At 44.2% G+C, this 15,515-nt stretch overlaps 1 protein-coding gene across 1 annotated transcript in view; it reads right to left on the bottom strand.

Annotated features, from left to right (window-relative positions):
• Positions 1-243: 243 nt before the first annotated feature.
• The window catches only part of DRD2 (dopamine receptor D2), a 66,385-nt gene continuing 51,113 nt past the window's right edge, over positions 244-15,515 (bottom strand). Inside the window, exons 3-8 of the mRNA XM_032773569.1 lie at positions 7,130-7,239; positions 6,553-6,689; positions 4,933-5,123; positions 3,223-3,309; positions 1,947-2,280; positions 244-1,161 (exon numbers count right to left, since the gene is read on the bottom strand). Of these exons, the coding sequence (XP_032629460.1) occupies positions 968-1,161; positions 1,947-2,280; positions 3,223-3,309; positions 4,933-5,123; positions 6,553-6,689; positions 7,130-7,239 (1,053 nt within the window). The 3' untranslated portion in view covers positions 244-967. The remainder of the gene's footprint in view (positions 1,162-1,946; positions 2,281-3,222; positions 3,310-4,932; positions 5,124-6,552; positions 6,690-7,129; positions 7,240-15,515) is intronic.

Here is a 15,515-nt window from a genome sequence, read left to right on the forward strand (position 1 = left end):
ACATAGCTCCAGGGCCTTCTCTTTCCCCTTGTCCTTGTGCCACTATACGAATGACACCATCACACTGCAGCTAACTTTGTACAATAACTTGTACCTCAGAGATGAAAATCCTGGCAGGTGGACATAGCTTTGAATAGTGATGATGGGTACCCTTTGAATCATAGCACGCACGTACCATGCAAGACAAGGTGTCATTTATTTATTTTTCTCTCTTTATTTATGTTTTTTTGGCTTGGACTTCTGTTCAATTCATCCTATTTATTCATATTTACATTTGTGTTATGACACCATATGTGATACAGGTTTCCATTCTCCTCCTGCACCCACTTCCCCTGGACCCATATGTCTGTAGATATTGGATCTTGTATGATGGCAGAACCGTCTTAGCCCAGTTGGCACCTCTCTAAGTCTTTGTCTGAAGGCTTCCGCCGTTTGATACTGGACTGGTCAGCTGGAGGTGATGGCAAAGTCATTGCATGGAGTTCCTGTGAGCTCTGGCTTTCTGGCTCCTATTGCAAAGCAGAAAAGATGTCGGTGTCTTTGGTGAGAATTGTATCAATGACGTTAACATGGGAGCAACCAGCACAGTGACCAATCACTGTCCACCGCTGGCTCTGCTAATGTCCACAATTAATGCACTGGAGGTCAGTTGGCCACAGGCAGGTATCAAATGAGTGTGTTTTAGTTTTTGCTTCTGTATCTTCAAACACAGTGTGAGAGTACATCTTAAAACTGCCCTTTGGGTTGATCTCGGAGTCCAAGGGTCACCTTAAGAATAAGAGAGAGCATCCCTCTTGAAGCCACCCATTATGTCCCAACTATAAGGGTGTGTAGGCATGGCACTGTCTTAACACCATGGGCCAATGGCCCTATATAAGAACACGAGGCCTCCTCATGACTCCCTACTCGCCTGTGTGTGTGTGTGTATGTGGTGTGTGCATGGCATCATCTTGCTCTCAGGCTTTATTTAGCAATGGAGGATCTTCATGAAGGCCTTGCGGAACTCAATGTTGAAGGTGGTGTAAATAATTGGGTTCACGGCGCTGTTGACATACCCGAGCCATGTGAAGGCACTGTACATCGCCGGTGGAATGTTGCAGTTGCAATGCATGTTCAGGATGTGGGTGATGAAAAAGGGTAACCAGCATATGATGAAAACACCTGGGAAATAAGGAAAGAATTGGGTTTGATTCCACTGATTGTCATTTTAACCCTAAAAGATTTGTGCAGGTGCTCAATACTCTCTGAGATCCAACAATTTAAGCCCCTTATGGTGGTAAAAGAAAGTTGCTTCCTGCAGGGGTGTAGGTCTTGTGTCTTGCTATCATATTTTAAGTATCTAAGCACTACGTTTTTTCAGTGTTGTAAGTTGGTTGACTTCAAAGCAGTTATGCCGGCAGAGAATCTGGCCCTCAGATTTCTCAGTCCTGTTTCTGACTTCCCTGCCATTTGGAATATAATTGAGATGCATTATAAATCATATAAGCCCCTTGCCAGCCATTGCCAATCAGCATCTCTTATTCCCCAGAGTTGGGCAACACCCTGAGTTAGATGCAGTTGTCCACCTATGATGCTCTGAGAGGGAGAACCTTGGCTGGCCTTCCTACTGGTGGCATGCTGCCTGGTTGCATGGGTGTTTCCCCTAACTTATCCAGGGAAACCTGCAATAAGGCCCTCCCCTTCAGTACACAATACTCTGTCTCCTGAGACCACTTTAAAGTATCCTCACCCCCGCCTTCACTTTGCGTCTTTGTCCTTATTTGACACTTCCTCCTTCCCTCCATGTATTGCCCACTATGCTCCCTGTGTTTCCCCACATGTTCCACCAGCAAATGCACTTCTTTCTGCCTATGTGACAAATAAAATAGTCCTCACTGGACATTCCCATTAAAAGACCAGTCCTGGGAAGCCAATGGGCCACAAAGGAGGCCAAATTGAGCTCTTACCAAGCACAATGGCTAGCATCTGGGTGGCTTTCTTTTCCTTCTGCTGCGAGAGTTTCCTCCTGCTCAGGGTCTTGAGGGAAGTCCTTGTCTTGCCATTGGGCATGGACTGGATCTCAAAGACCTTGGCTGTCTTTGGGTTGTTTTTGGCATGCCCATTCTTCTCCGCTTTCGTGGGGCTGTCCAAGGGCAAATCCAGGGAGGAATTGATGCACTGGTTGGAAGTGGCTGGCATAACCAATTGGTGGTCACTCAGTAGGGCTGGTTTGTGTTTGGTTTTTTCAGGGGGGCTGGTACTGGACACCATCTCCATCTCCTCCATGTGATTCACTGCCTCCTGGACAAGGATCAACCCCCCACAACATAAAGATAGATAAATATGTAATTGGGGCAAGGGAGTGATACTGTCTTCTGTGAAGGGAGCAGGGGTACTACTTGATGAAGAGATTAACCTCAGTTCAACTCCCCATCCCCTCCTTTGAAGAGATGCTCAGGGAAAGGTCTATACATTGGCTGCGTGGGAGGCAGAGAGGGGAGAATGCCTTTGGGAAGGTTGGGGTCACAGGACAAGATGGAAGCTCTAAACTGGAGGAGTGTTTCTGTTGGCTCATTTCTTTGCTTATGTTCCCTTATTTGTATCCTTTTTCTATGAACATTATTCTGGAAGGAACTGGCCTTTCCGACTCTGACAATGCTTACTTGGTTCTTCTGAGTCGTTCCGCTGTCTTATAGAGCTTATCAAAGGGGAGAACCTACCAGCCTCAGATCTAGAGCCTGCTGAAGATTTTCTATCAGAAGGATGTTTAAATGGAAGATGGCTCCCCCCCATCCCCTCCCCCAAACAGAAATATTCCTGGGAAATGTCCATTTTCAACTATTTTATTCAGGTTTTCATAACAAACCAAAAGGAATTCATGTCTCAAAATATAAAAAACACCAAGAAGGAAAATAAAAAGAAACCCAAACTGATAATTGCCTTAAAAATCATGACATTTTTAACAATCTCCTGGTGTTTGGGGGAGGTGAAGGAACTGAGTCCTAATATTTTAACTCTGGAGTTGGCGACACTGTGGTTCAAATAGCTGGCTTCCTTTGGGGAAAGGGAAGAGCCCCCTTTAAGATTTGATGCTGCATAGGAATTCCCTTTGTTAACACAGAACTTTTCTTTCTTAGGCTAAGGGGAAAAAGGGAAAAAGCCAGCCTAAATTCATTCTGCACCATGCAAAGGCAAAGGGAGAAAGTGCTTGTGCTGGAGACTTGAGTCCTTTGTAACACTTACCACTTTCCGCTTATTAACTGGAAAACTCCCGTTGGACTTGACAATGATAGTGCAGAGCTTCACATCTTCTGGATGAGTGCATTTGTCCTAAGAGGGCAAACATCAGCACACAGTTTACACAAGCAGATGGGAATTATGAGGGGAGCTGGCAAGAGGGATGTGGCAATTTAAATACAGGGCACTGAGCAGAAACAAATAGCTGTGACTACAAAGGTAAGGCGTCTGGAAAATTACTCTGAGGAGTGAATGATGGTGGTTCCCAGGGACTCATAGCTCTTTTCTTACCATGAGAAAGACACTTTAAGGACCGTTGTAGCTCCTCAATCCAGCCTCACCTCTCTGTCTCCATATTGCTCTGCTTGACTAGAACCTGGCTTTTGAGGGAAATGCTGAGAGACAGTTTGGAGATGGCGCCTCTCCAGTTACAAGTCCGTATTAATTATTTCTCACTTTCTACTAAAATGGGAATTTGTGACAAGTGTCCTCACAGCCCACGCACACTTTGCTGGACTCTGTTATCATGTGTGCCTCAAGGTACCATCATCAGTTGCAGGTGTGTTGTGTCAGCCATGAGCTGTGCAGGACGGACATGCGTGTACTGTGTGTGAAGTATCAAGAGCTGTGTTCGTACATGTGTCTGTTTGGGGCTGCCATCACCATGGTGCCACAGCACATCCCAAAGGTTTCCTTGTCCGGGAGCCATGTTGAAGTTGCTAGCCAGTGGGCATTCCTGCAAGATGGCAATAGCCCTTCCTGTGGATACTACCATAGCGGCAAGTCATCTGCACAACAATCTATTGCTCGGTACTGTAACGTGGGTGACACCAGCTACCATCACCGCCACATTTGGAGAGAAAGGAAAAAGTCAACCAGCTCAGCCCTACATGTAAAAGGTGACCGGGAAAGAAGGAAGTGGGAGGTTGCTGAAGTCCTTGATTGAAGTTTTGAAAACTGCATAGGGGTTTTATTAATAGGATCATAGGACTGGAAGGGACCTCAAGAAGTCATCTAGTCCAGTCCACTGCAGGATTAAGTATTATCTAGACCATCCCTGACAGGTGCTCATCTAACCTGATTCTAACCTAATCTTGTATCTTCTATTAATTTTAAGACTAAATTCCCTGGGCTGCTTTGAAAGACCCAACCCTTGTTGTTGTTGTCCACAGAGCTAGCTTAGAGATATTTAATTTTCTATTACAGGATTCAGGCCTCTAGGTTTCTTGCGTGGTGCTAAATAAAATCTCTTTAAGCTAGCTCTCTGGGCTACAGTTTGAAGGAATAAATTCCAACAGGATGGTGAAAGATTGTGTCCACCACATGGTCATGGAGCAGAGGGACCTACTCAGAGTGAAAGAATAAAAGTACCCTAGCTTCAAGCCCCTGCTGGATATCTTAAACCCAACTCAGACTCTGCAGAGCTGAAGCAAACATGGGTTGCTTAGGTGAAGCAGATCTGACCACAGACTTGCTGATGAAACATCCTTTGGAGGTCAGGAGAGATCTGGGAAGCTTCCACCAGTGTTCTGGGGTACCCCTGTGTCCATCCAGGACTCCCAAAAGGCATAAGACACAATATCCATCCTCACAGTCCACGGTTTCATTCAAACCAAACAGTGTCATTGGGGAGGGAATGGGGGAAGCGTCAGGAAAAGAATGTGAGCAGGAAGGAAAGAAAATGGCGATTGGAAGAGGAGGATGGGGTCTGGTTACCTTCAGCGGTGCCTGCATGTCAGAGTCCAGGCCATGGGTGTTGCGCTTGGTGTTGACGCGCTTCCTGCGTTTCTGGAGCACTACGTAAATCTGTACGTATACCAGCAGGGTGACAATGAAGGGAACGTAGAAGGAGACGATAGAGGAATACACAACAAAGGCAGGATTGGCAATGATACACTCATTCTTGTCTGGAAGACACAAGAGATTGCAGGAGCGTCGTCCCAACTGTTAAGAGCTAGAAACCAGCATTTCTCTCTCTCTCTCTCTCTCTCTCTCACCCACCCTCTCACCACTGGAGCCACAAGAACATGAGAACAGCTGCTCTCCCATCTTTCTCCAGAAATAATTTCCAAACCAAGAGAGGGATTGTCACAATGAGTCATATACCCAACTCCGCCTGCAAGTCCGTGGGAGCTGGGTGTCTCAGCCCCCTAGGCTTCTTTTGAAAATCAAAGGCCAAGCCCTAATCCAAGGGAAAATAGATTTATTTCTCACACAGTTAGTGCAGGTATAAGGTGCTGGATTGAGAGCTGGAGACTGAAATTCTCTAGCTAGCCACATGATTGCAGCAGTGCAAACTTCCCAGACTGCACCCCACCAAAAAGCCTCATTTCCAGCTGTAGGATTTGAGAGGGGAGTGCAGTCTCTATAGATCTCTCAGTCATTGGGCTCTCTTTTAAGACTGCCCAATAGCTATTACTGGAGGGGGAGGGGTTCTGCTGTGGATACCTGTCCTACAGGAACGGGGCTGAGACCAGCTCCCTTTAAGTGGATCACCAAGAGGTGAGTCTAGAACTGATGAGGGATCATTTGCTACCAACCTGAGGCAAACTCAGAGCAGTGACCTGTACGTGAAAGGTTCCATCATTCCCATACCATAGATCAGGGGTAGGCAACCTATGACACGCATGATAGCACAAAAGCTGATTTTCAGTGGCACTCACACTGCCCAGGTCCTGGCCACCGGTCCGAGGGGCTCTGCATTTTTAATTTAATTTTAAATGAAGCTTCTTAAACATTTTAAAAACCTTATTTACTTTACATATAACAATAGTTTAGTTCTATATTATAGACTTGTTGAAAGAGACTTTCTAAAAACGTAAAATGTATTACTGGCACGTGAAACCTTAAATTAGAGTGAATAAATGAAGATTTGGCCTACCACTTCTGAAAGGTTGCCGACCCCTGCCATAGATCATCCAGTTTCCCTACAATAAAAGTTGTTGAATAGGAATGTATCTTATGCTGCTGTGCCAATGGAGCTGTCTGGTTATTTGTAAGGTGCCCATCACTGTGGTAGATTTTAAGACATAAGAGTATCTCTTCTTTTTGAGTGCTGATGCTGGCTAGTGCTATGCACATTTCTTCTGCAGAAGCCTGAGGACAAACATCAACCCTGATTGATCGGGGGATATAGGCCTGGCAGAGCAAGAGTTGCAACAGATTCAGGGCTGTTTGATTGGCAGAGGTGTGTATGCACCTAAATCTTAACTCCTAGTATTCATTATTCAGCCATGTTAATTCCTTCCCCATAACACAAAGTTCTCTGGGACCCAATGAGGCAGAAGAGAGCATGAAACACACAAAATAGCCAGCCACAGATGACATTATACTCACCTGTGTTGTTGAGACCAAACAGAATTGGGCAGGAGATGGCAAAGGACAGGACCCAGACCACGGAGATCATGACAGTGACTCTGCGCCTGGAGCTGTAGCGTGTGTTATAAAGCATTGGCATTGCTACTGCGGTGTACCTGCATGCAACATGGAGACAAAGACCCTGCATCTTATTTCACTGCCAGTGCTGAGAGACCATCTGCGAATGTACAGTTTGTAAATCTGGAAAATTGCTCCAGAGAGACTACAGGGGCAGGTTCAGCTATAGAAGATCTCCAGGAACTGGGATGTCTAAGCTGGAAGGAACCCACTCTCTTGTCTCTGCAGCCCCTTGCTTTGGAAGGTTTTAAGGTGCAGCCCATTTGATGTGGTTTTCAATACCCCTCCTCTGAAGAGAAGACAGCGATGCTGTAGCCTAATGTACCTTCTCCAGATTATTGCTACCCCACTGGCGTTTGCTCCATCATTTTGAAACATGAGCAGACGCACAGAAACTAAATGATTTTGTGCAATTCACCTTCCTACCAGCCACACCGAGTGGAATAGGACCTTCCTCCTGCCGCCAGAGAGATCTCACCTGTCAATGCTGATGGCACAGAGGTTGAGGATGCTGGCAGTACACATCATAACGTCCAGGGTGACAAAGATGTCACAGTGGATTCGGCTAAATCTCCACTCACCGACCACCTTGGAGAAGAGAGGAAAATTGGAAAAAGGCATTCTTTCAAGCAGCCAGGATGAGAGTGTCTAAGGGCCAATTCTGCTCTTAGTGTAGAGAGTAATTTTGCTGGCTTCAGTGAAGTTACTCTGGAGTTGTGCTGGTTTAAATGAGAGCAGAATTTGGGCCATAGAAGTTAGAGAGGTTTTCAGGTCCCATCCTGTCAATACCCTGCTGAGCGAGTGCAGGATTTTTTGCTATTTATATCTTCTAGTGCTTTGTCCTGTCTAGCTTGAAAAGTCCCAAGTGACGGCATTTGACCAGGAGACTGAGCTGTGAGCCAGTAGGATCTCATCCTTTGTAATATCCCCTGCGATTGAGCCTGATTTTACCTTTCTTAATTTCATTCTATTGCTCTACATTCCCATTAGGCAACCCACATGACAGACATGGGCTTAAACTGCAGCAAGGGAGGTTTAGGTTGGACATTAGGAAAAAGTTCCTAACTGTCAGGGTGGTTAAACACTGGAACAAATTGCCTAGGGAGGTTGTGGAATCCCCATCTCTGGAGATATTTAAGAGTAGGTTAGATAAATTTCTGTCAGGGATGGTCTAGACAGTATTTGGTCCTGCCATATGGGCAGGGGACTGGACTCGATGACCTCTCGAGGTCCCTTCCAGTCCTAGAATCTAGGAATTATGAAAAAAACTAGGACCAAAGAAAATGCTACTTCCATGATGTCCAATGAGTTGACTCAGTTATGCTGTGAAGGCCAAAACTATAACAGGGTTTTAACAAAAGAACTAAATAAGTTCATGGAGGATAGGTCCACCAATGGCTATCAGCCAAGATGGTCAGGGGTTTAATGCCATGCTCTGAGTGTCCCTAGCCTCTGTTTGCCAGAAGCTGGGAATGGATGACAGGGGATGCATCACTTGATGATTACCTGTTCTTGTCATTCCCTCTGAAGCATCTGGCATTGGCCACTGTCAGAGACAGGATACTGGGCTAGATGGACCTTTGGTCTGACCCAGTGGCCACTCTTATGGAAGGACTTAATTGGGGCCTTAAAATGTTACAACAACATTGTATCATAACTAATGCATAATAATTAATAAATTAAGGTAGCTAAATGTGAATATTTTTAAAAGATTTTTTTTTTATGCTCAACAAAGTGCAATAATGGAAATAGCACAAGAGAAGCCTATTGTTTCTGCATATATAAAAATAGAAGAAATAATTCACACATTACACATTCTTATGAATGAAGATGGATTAAATTCATAACAAAAGATCTTTGACACGTTATGTTACATAACAAAGATAGAGGCCTAATTATAATATTTTCAGTCACTAGCAGCTCTGTTCTCATCTTTTCTCTTGTTACTAAAACCAAATTTTGCAATTAAGTTTAATGGTGAGTAGTGGAACTATTGTATCCAGCGTGCAAATAGAAAAGCATATTTCCCTCTAATATAAATAAATGTCTTACTGCATTTGGAATTGGAATGAATAAGATATCTATTCTTCAGACTGATTTCCGCTTTCTAACCCATAACCGTAGGCAATATAAAGTGAAGGAAGGAGAGATAGAGGCTGCATTAAAGGCTGAATGATAGATGAACAAGTTTTTTTAAAAAAATACCGTTTAAAGGGCACAGTCATATAAATAAGTTGGCTTGATTAGAATTTGCCTGAAGGCAAAGATTTGCCAGCCGGGTAGAACCCAGAGCTGCAATCAGCTGCTTGCAAAAAAACTAAATGAATTTGAGTTCACTGAGGATGCTGTGACATTAGTGCAGCGTTTGTCCTCCAACACAAGTGAAGTATGTGGCCGGGTATGCATGGGAGAACTTCAAAAGTTTGGCGTGGCTGGGATATATGCTTCTATTAGAGCTGATTGAAAAATGTAACTTCCAGCACTTCAACATTTGTTCGTGTTCCAAGTCAGGACAAAAGTTGAAAGATTGTAACTTTTTGGAGAGTGCTGGAGGGCTGCAAAGAGGGGAGAGTCCTCTCCAAAGAGTCTTTGATTTTACCCCGTGAAAATAATCACCTGCAGTCAGATTTTCAGTTACCCTGAGCTTATATTTTGTTCAGCTGAAGCCAGGAATGTCATTCTGGATCATCTCTCTGTTCGCCACATCCTGGGCCACTTTAAGGCTGTTTGAAGTTACTCCGGCTGCAATGGTCCTATTGGGCAGCAGCTGAGCATCTGGCCTGAAATGGTTATTTTCAATGAATGAAGATTGTATGGAGAGGAATCTCTGCTCTTGCATCCTGGATCCAGTTACCCTCCATCCCACACATGCCAGTACATCCCCTAACCTAGGCTGAGATATTGCATTATTTGTAATGGGAATTAGGCATCTGGATCCTCTTGTTGGTACTGAAATCTTAGCCTCAGATTGTTGACAGCCACACCTACTGCAGAGATGGTCCCATCTGCTCTGGTGACCATGGTAATTCTTTTTTGCTCTGGATTCTTGGGTCTCAGATCCTTTCTCTGAGCCCCACAACCTTAGCTCCAGGAGTCTGCCTAATGTCTCCCCAGACTCTCTGAGTTGGGATGGGTTTATGAGTCGCAGTTGAGAGATCCCTGTTCTAGGTGCAGTGGTGTAAAAAAGAATTTTAGGTTCTACTTCTTTGGCAGCTTTAACTGTAAGCCATCAGCCCCTTTTATCTGTTGGACACAAGCGCCTCTGGGGGCTTCCCAGCATCCATGGTGAATGCACGTGTCCCCGTTCAAATATCAGAGACATTCAGTCACTGTAGCATACAGGAAAAGCATTGGAAGATCGCAATGCATCAGGGTGAGTCACATGGCTATAGGGATGCAGGGAGGCCATTGTGTCAACAACGAATCACAGCTACAGTCATACACACGGGCCTGATTTCAGTTTACTCTCTAGATTTATGACACAGAGGTTCCTAGCAGGAGCCATGGATCCATGAGCTCATAGAAGGAAAAGGATTTATACCCCATCTTGTGTCAACTCTGCTTGGTTCTTCCAATTGAAAAGGATGGGTGGGGTGAGAAACTCATAAGCCAAGCCAGAAATGATGGGATCTCACAGAATGAGCTTCCATTTAAAATGGATTGTTGTGGACCTGGTTTAGAACAGCACATGCTAATCCCAGGGGCATTAACCACAATCACAGCCTGCCAGTGGTCATGCTAATGAGGCTTAGCACATGCAAAGTGTCGTACAAACGTTTATTAATTATCACCCTAGTTAATTATGTGGCTTCTTAACCCTGAGTGAGTTTGTTCTGCTCTGTGCTGTTACATTCACAGGTTAATTATGGCTTCTCTTGTCTAGCGTCCTCCCCTCATCCATTTTATCTTTTTCCCTCTTAAATAACCAGTTGCAAATGAATGCAAGTGAAACAAATTCAGTCGCTCAGTGTTGAAATTCATGCCAACAGCCACTCACTTGTCAAATCTTTATTTGTTCATTTTTTTATAATTTATTTGTGTGCGTGTGTGTGTATGTGTCTGTGTGTGTACACTCTGGAGCTTAGTAGATGCAAGGTCTTGTTCTTTCAAGTTTTCTTGTCAGGTCTAAGTAAACATGATGTACGGCACTGAGAGAGACTGTCTCATTGTGAGGGATCAATACAAATAGTGATTGGGGGGAAAATACAATCTTGAAATTTTCCCAACAGACACAGTTATTATTAAACTGATCTGTAATGAAATACAGGGCACACTGCAGCTGAATCCTCCATAGGATCTGAAAGCTCTGCAGAAAGTGAACTGTTGCTTGTATTGAATGTCAAGTGTTGCAGGACAGGATTTTTCATTTTGTATGAATTTCAGCAACTTCAAAATTTTTCCATTCCAAAATGAACAAAAATAATTTTTTAAAAAAATTTCACACAAAAAAAATGCTTAAATAGTTTCAGATAAATTGAAATATTTCATTTTGATAGAAATTGGAATGAAATTATATTATTTTATCTTTTAAAACTTTTAAATAATTTTTAAAATATAAAACATTTCAAAAAGTCATTTTTAAAAAGAAATAAAATAAAAGATTCTTTTGGAAAAATGTCAAAATGGGATGGGATCATTGAAACAAGTTGGTTTTGTTTTCTAAATGAAATTTTATCAAAATGGACACTTTTTAAAAGCATTTCAGTTTAGACAAAAATAGCATTTTCCATCCCCCACAAAAAAAAGTTTCAGTGAAAATCTTACAATCGGCTCTAATTGAATGCATGAACCTGAGACTGTCTCTCTTCTTCTTAGCATGTCACCACACAGCAGGAAATGATATTATGGCTCCCAAACACTTTTATCTTCTTGATGAACAAGTAGGTTAGTCGTCTTAATGTGCTTCAATTCACTACACAGTTCAGAACAAATTTTCACCATCCAGTTAACCTCGAGTCTGAGTTTTATCTCCTATATTTAGATGAGCAAGACTCTCTGGGCTGCATGGTCCCAACTTCCACCACACAAAGCAGAGTGCTGATTAGCAGCCTCATGAGAAACAAACATGTTTCCACTTGAGCCCTGGTCTCTGTGGATAACTCCACTGCAATGAAAAGCATTTTATTCCTTCATATACATAAAAATGCCATTTTCCTCCCTTTTGTGCCAAGGCTGAGAATTTTTTTGTACAACTCTTGTTATCATTCTAGGTTTTCATGTGGCCTTAAACACGGTAGTATTTGAGGGCCTCCAAGTTTTCAGTAGATTTTATCTGCACAACACCTCTTTGGGGTAGGGAACTATCCTTCCACCTATATCTTTTCACCTATCCTTTGTTGCCATAAGAACAACAACTCAAGATCAAGTTTCCAGATGCCCATGCACTGAAGCTCCCTGCAGCAACCTGAGCTATTAGAATGCAAACCCTAGATCTGTCCAGAGACATCAGCACTGATTCTATTGGCTGGGGAGAATTAGGAATTAGCACTTTTTTGAAAACTATCCAAATTCAGCAAAGCTGCCAGCAACCTCTTTCCACCCCCACCTCCCCTACCAAGGGCTGCACTTCTCAGAATCCACGTCTGTTTCTCAGCATTTCTGGCTTTTTGGGAAAGGACTTCAAGCTTCAGGAAGGAGTCACTGAAGAGCCCTCCATATCCACCTGCAGATAACAATACTCAGTAAGGCAAGTGGAAAATGCATCTTTGGACTGACTGAATATGGTCAGCATATCAGAACAAACTGTAGAATATCTGAATATAGGAAAGAATTTGAGTCCAATTCACCGCTGCCATGCACTTTAGAGTGTCAGTTACTCCTGTGCAAAGAGAGTGCAAACTGTTAAATTTTCCATTCACACCAAGGGGAGCATAACACAACCACATTGCATAAGGACCACCTGGCAGTAAACCCTAAAGCCTATTTTTCAGGCTTGCCTTTTGAATCACACAAAAGCAGACAGGAACTCTGTACCTGCTGCAGCTTGGAACACCAGTCAGATAGGGGTGGAAGTCACTCTGCTGAGCTATTCCAATACTGATAGCATAGACAGGTCTGAACCCAATACCTTGGTCCCCAGATTATCACCTCCAAACTGAAAAGTGTGACTCAGGATCTGAACTTTGAGGCCACCTTTAATTAATAAGAGAAAGGAATGAAAGTGTTCTGGCAAACCCCTTCCTGGGCAGCTTCCCCATTCCTTGACTCAGGGCCAGCAGAATTGAAGTTCAAGGCACTGGGCATTCACAGAGACCGTGCTAATTCTGGAGGAAACCCTGCTCAACCCCAGCAACCTGTGCGAAAGCAAGCAGAGCTTTTCACCTCCTCTGTTGATGATCACCTTCATTTTTTTCAACCTAATCTGCATCCCCCTCTGTTTCCTCATAGAATTTAAGGCCAGAAGATACCACCCGATCAACAAATCTGACCTCCTGTATATCATAGGCCACCAGCACCACCCTGAGCCCGTAGACTAAACCCTACAAATGAAATTAGACCAAAATATAGCAGCCCAGAGGAGACTAGACTGTTCTGTGCTACAGGAAGAAAACAGGAGGGACTGAGGAGCACTATGATGCTGGTGATGAGGTGAGATATACCCAGATAATTCTGGCATGTGACCTGCACCCACATGCTGCAGAGGGAGGTGAAACCCACCCAAAGTCACTGCCAATCTCACTGGGGGCAGGGGAGGGGAAATTCCTTCCCGGCCCCACCTTTGGTGATCATTTAGACCCTGAGCATGTGAGCAAGAACCAGCCAGTCAAGCCCCTGAGAGAGAGAATGCTCAGTGCTACCTCGGAATCTTGGCCTTCCTCATCCGATGTCCCATCTGCAGCCAAAGCCACCTTTGATGCTTCAGAGGAAGGAGATAAAAAAAGCCCTCCCAGAATACATTTTGGATGGGGGTATCCCTGCCTGAACTTTGCTGGAGGCCGGCTGAACCCTTGCATGAGTGTCCATTTAGGCTATGTCTACACTATTGCTACACTACTCCATTTTGAGTCCATCAGTGCAGCTCCTACACTGGCCAGAAAGCACGCCACAGAGGCATGGAATGCCCTCTCCAGAAAGTTTCAAAGCTCTTAGGACTTGTTTTATAATAGAACCTAAAAGGGAAAACCACCCCCCTTACGGAACATGTCCTCCTCTTTCTTGTTTGTTCACTGCCTTGGAGCCGAGCTGAGGTGCTAATTAAATAGGAGAGGTTACGCTGTGTTAACTCAAGACTCTGCAGGGTTGAAATCCATCAGGAGGGTTAATGCATATCCAGTGGGAAATATGAGGGCCAGACCAAAGCTATTAGAATCAGTTGGTAGCCCCAAAGTCTCATTTGTGCTGCAGAGAATGCCTCCTGGGATCATCTGAGTTTAATCAACTTCGTTGGCAGCACTGGCTCTGTCCAATAGCAAGAAATCCCACTGGCAAATCAATAGCACACTGAGTTGGTAGGAAGAAGAAGAAGAGGAAGAATAAATAGGTCCCTCTACCAGTAAGTGAGTCCCTTTTAATTTGGATTATTAGGAAGATACAATGCTAAGTCAGTGCTAAATCTTCTTGGTTCGTTCCTCACCAGGGCTCCCATCACTTGGCATTCCATGAACCTTATATTTAAGGAAAGAGAAAGGAATTCTGTCCAGGTTGCTGTTCTGCCTACCCAGGACAAGGCAGGTGCTGTAGTTAATCCCACGTGCTATGGCAACAACTCCAGTTTGCTTATAACTGAACTGATGACTAACGCTATGTCTACACTACAAGCAATGGCCGTGATGCTTGTGCTAGTGCTCAGCTGAGCTAGCATGCTAACAATAGTCGTGTTGCTGTGACCGCCTGGGCAGTGGCAATGGAACCATAGGCTAGGAGTCCCCGAGTAAGTACCCACGGGATGTGGGCGGGTTTGTACTTGGGACGGCCAGCTCTTGCTGTCGGTGCCTGCTAGCTCAGATGAGAGCTAATGTGAGTGTGGCATGTGTACAGAAGCTCGGAATCACACCACTAGCTTGTAATGTACATGTAGCTGAAATGGAGTCCCTTCCATTTGCCTCCAGCCTGGTACTGGTTGACGACCAATCACTAATAGATGTTCTGTAGGGAAAGATACAGACACTGCCAGGGGAGATGAGCTGGGTGACTGCGTAGGTCTGTTCCAGTGCTAACTTCCATGACTACGATTAGATTTTTCTCTCTACTAATTGCAGAAGAAAGATCCCCACAGTGACATGATGTCTACCTTCCGGGGAGCAGTTTAAGTTGCATAATGTAAAGTGTGAATTGATCTTCATTATGGATTCTATGTCCTGCTGATTTGGGTTTTTCAGTTTTCCTGATGTGCAGTCAAATATCCTGTCTCTTCTTCTTCCCTCCTCCCCTCTTGAGACGCATTAAAACTGATTTCTGCAGTTATCCAGAACCCACACAGCCTAACCTGGGGGCACAATTAACACCAGCTGCAGTGCATAAATGTGACGAGTGTTGTCAAACAGTTATGAAGGGGCAATGGGCTACCCCTATGCTAACATGGATATTAAACTCCCCACACATTTGTCCTTAATATTAGGTACTAGGTGTGACAAGATACAGCTGGACATGTATGGGGCATCTGATATAGTTAGGGAAAAAACATGTAATTTCTCGCTAATTCTACTATGTAAATCAATCACCTTAACAATCAATTTCTCTTACAAACAAATCTTGCAGGCCCTGATTCAAGAGAACACACGTGAAACTTGAGGAATGGGAACAGTTCTCTGGAGGCTTAATCCTGGAAGCTGTTGAGTGTCTGATCCAGCAAAGCACTTAAGTGCGTGCTTAATTTTAAGCACACTCATGTTCCCACTGACTTCAGAGGGACTCCCCACCCGCTT

This window comes from Chelonoidis abingdonii, chromosome 18, assembly GCF_003597395.2.
Source record: "Chelonoidis abingdonii isolate Lonesome George chromosome 18, CheloAbing_2.0, whole genome shotgun sequence".
NCBI classification, from domain to species: Eukaryota; Metazoa; Chordata; order Testudines; family Testudinidae; genus Chelonoidis; species Chelonoidis abingdonii.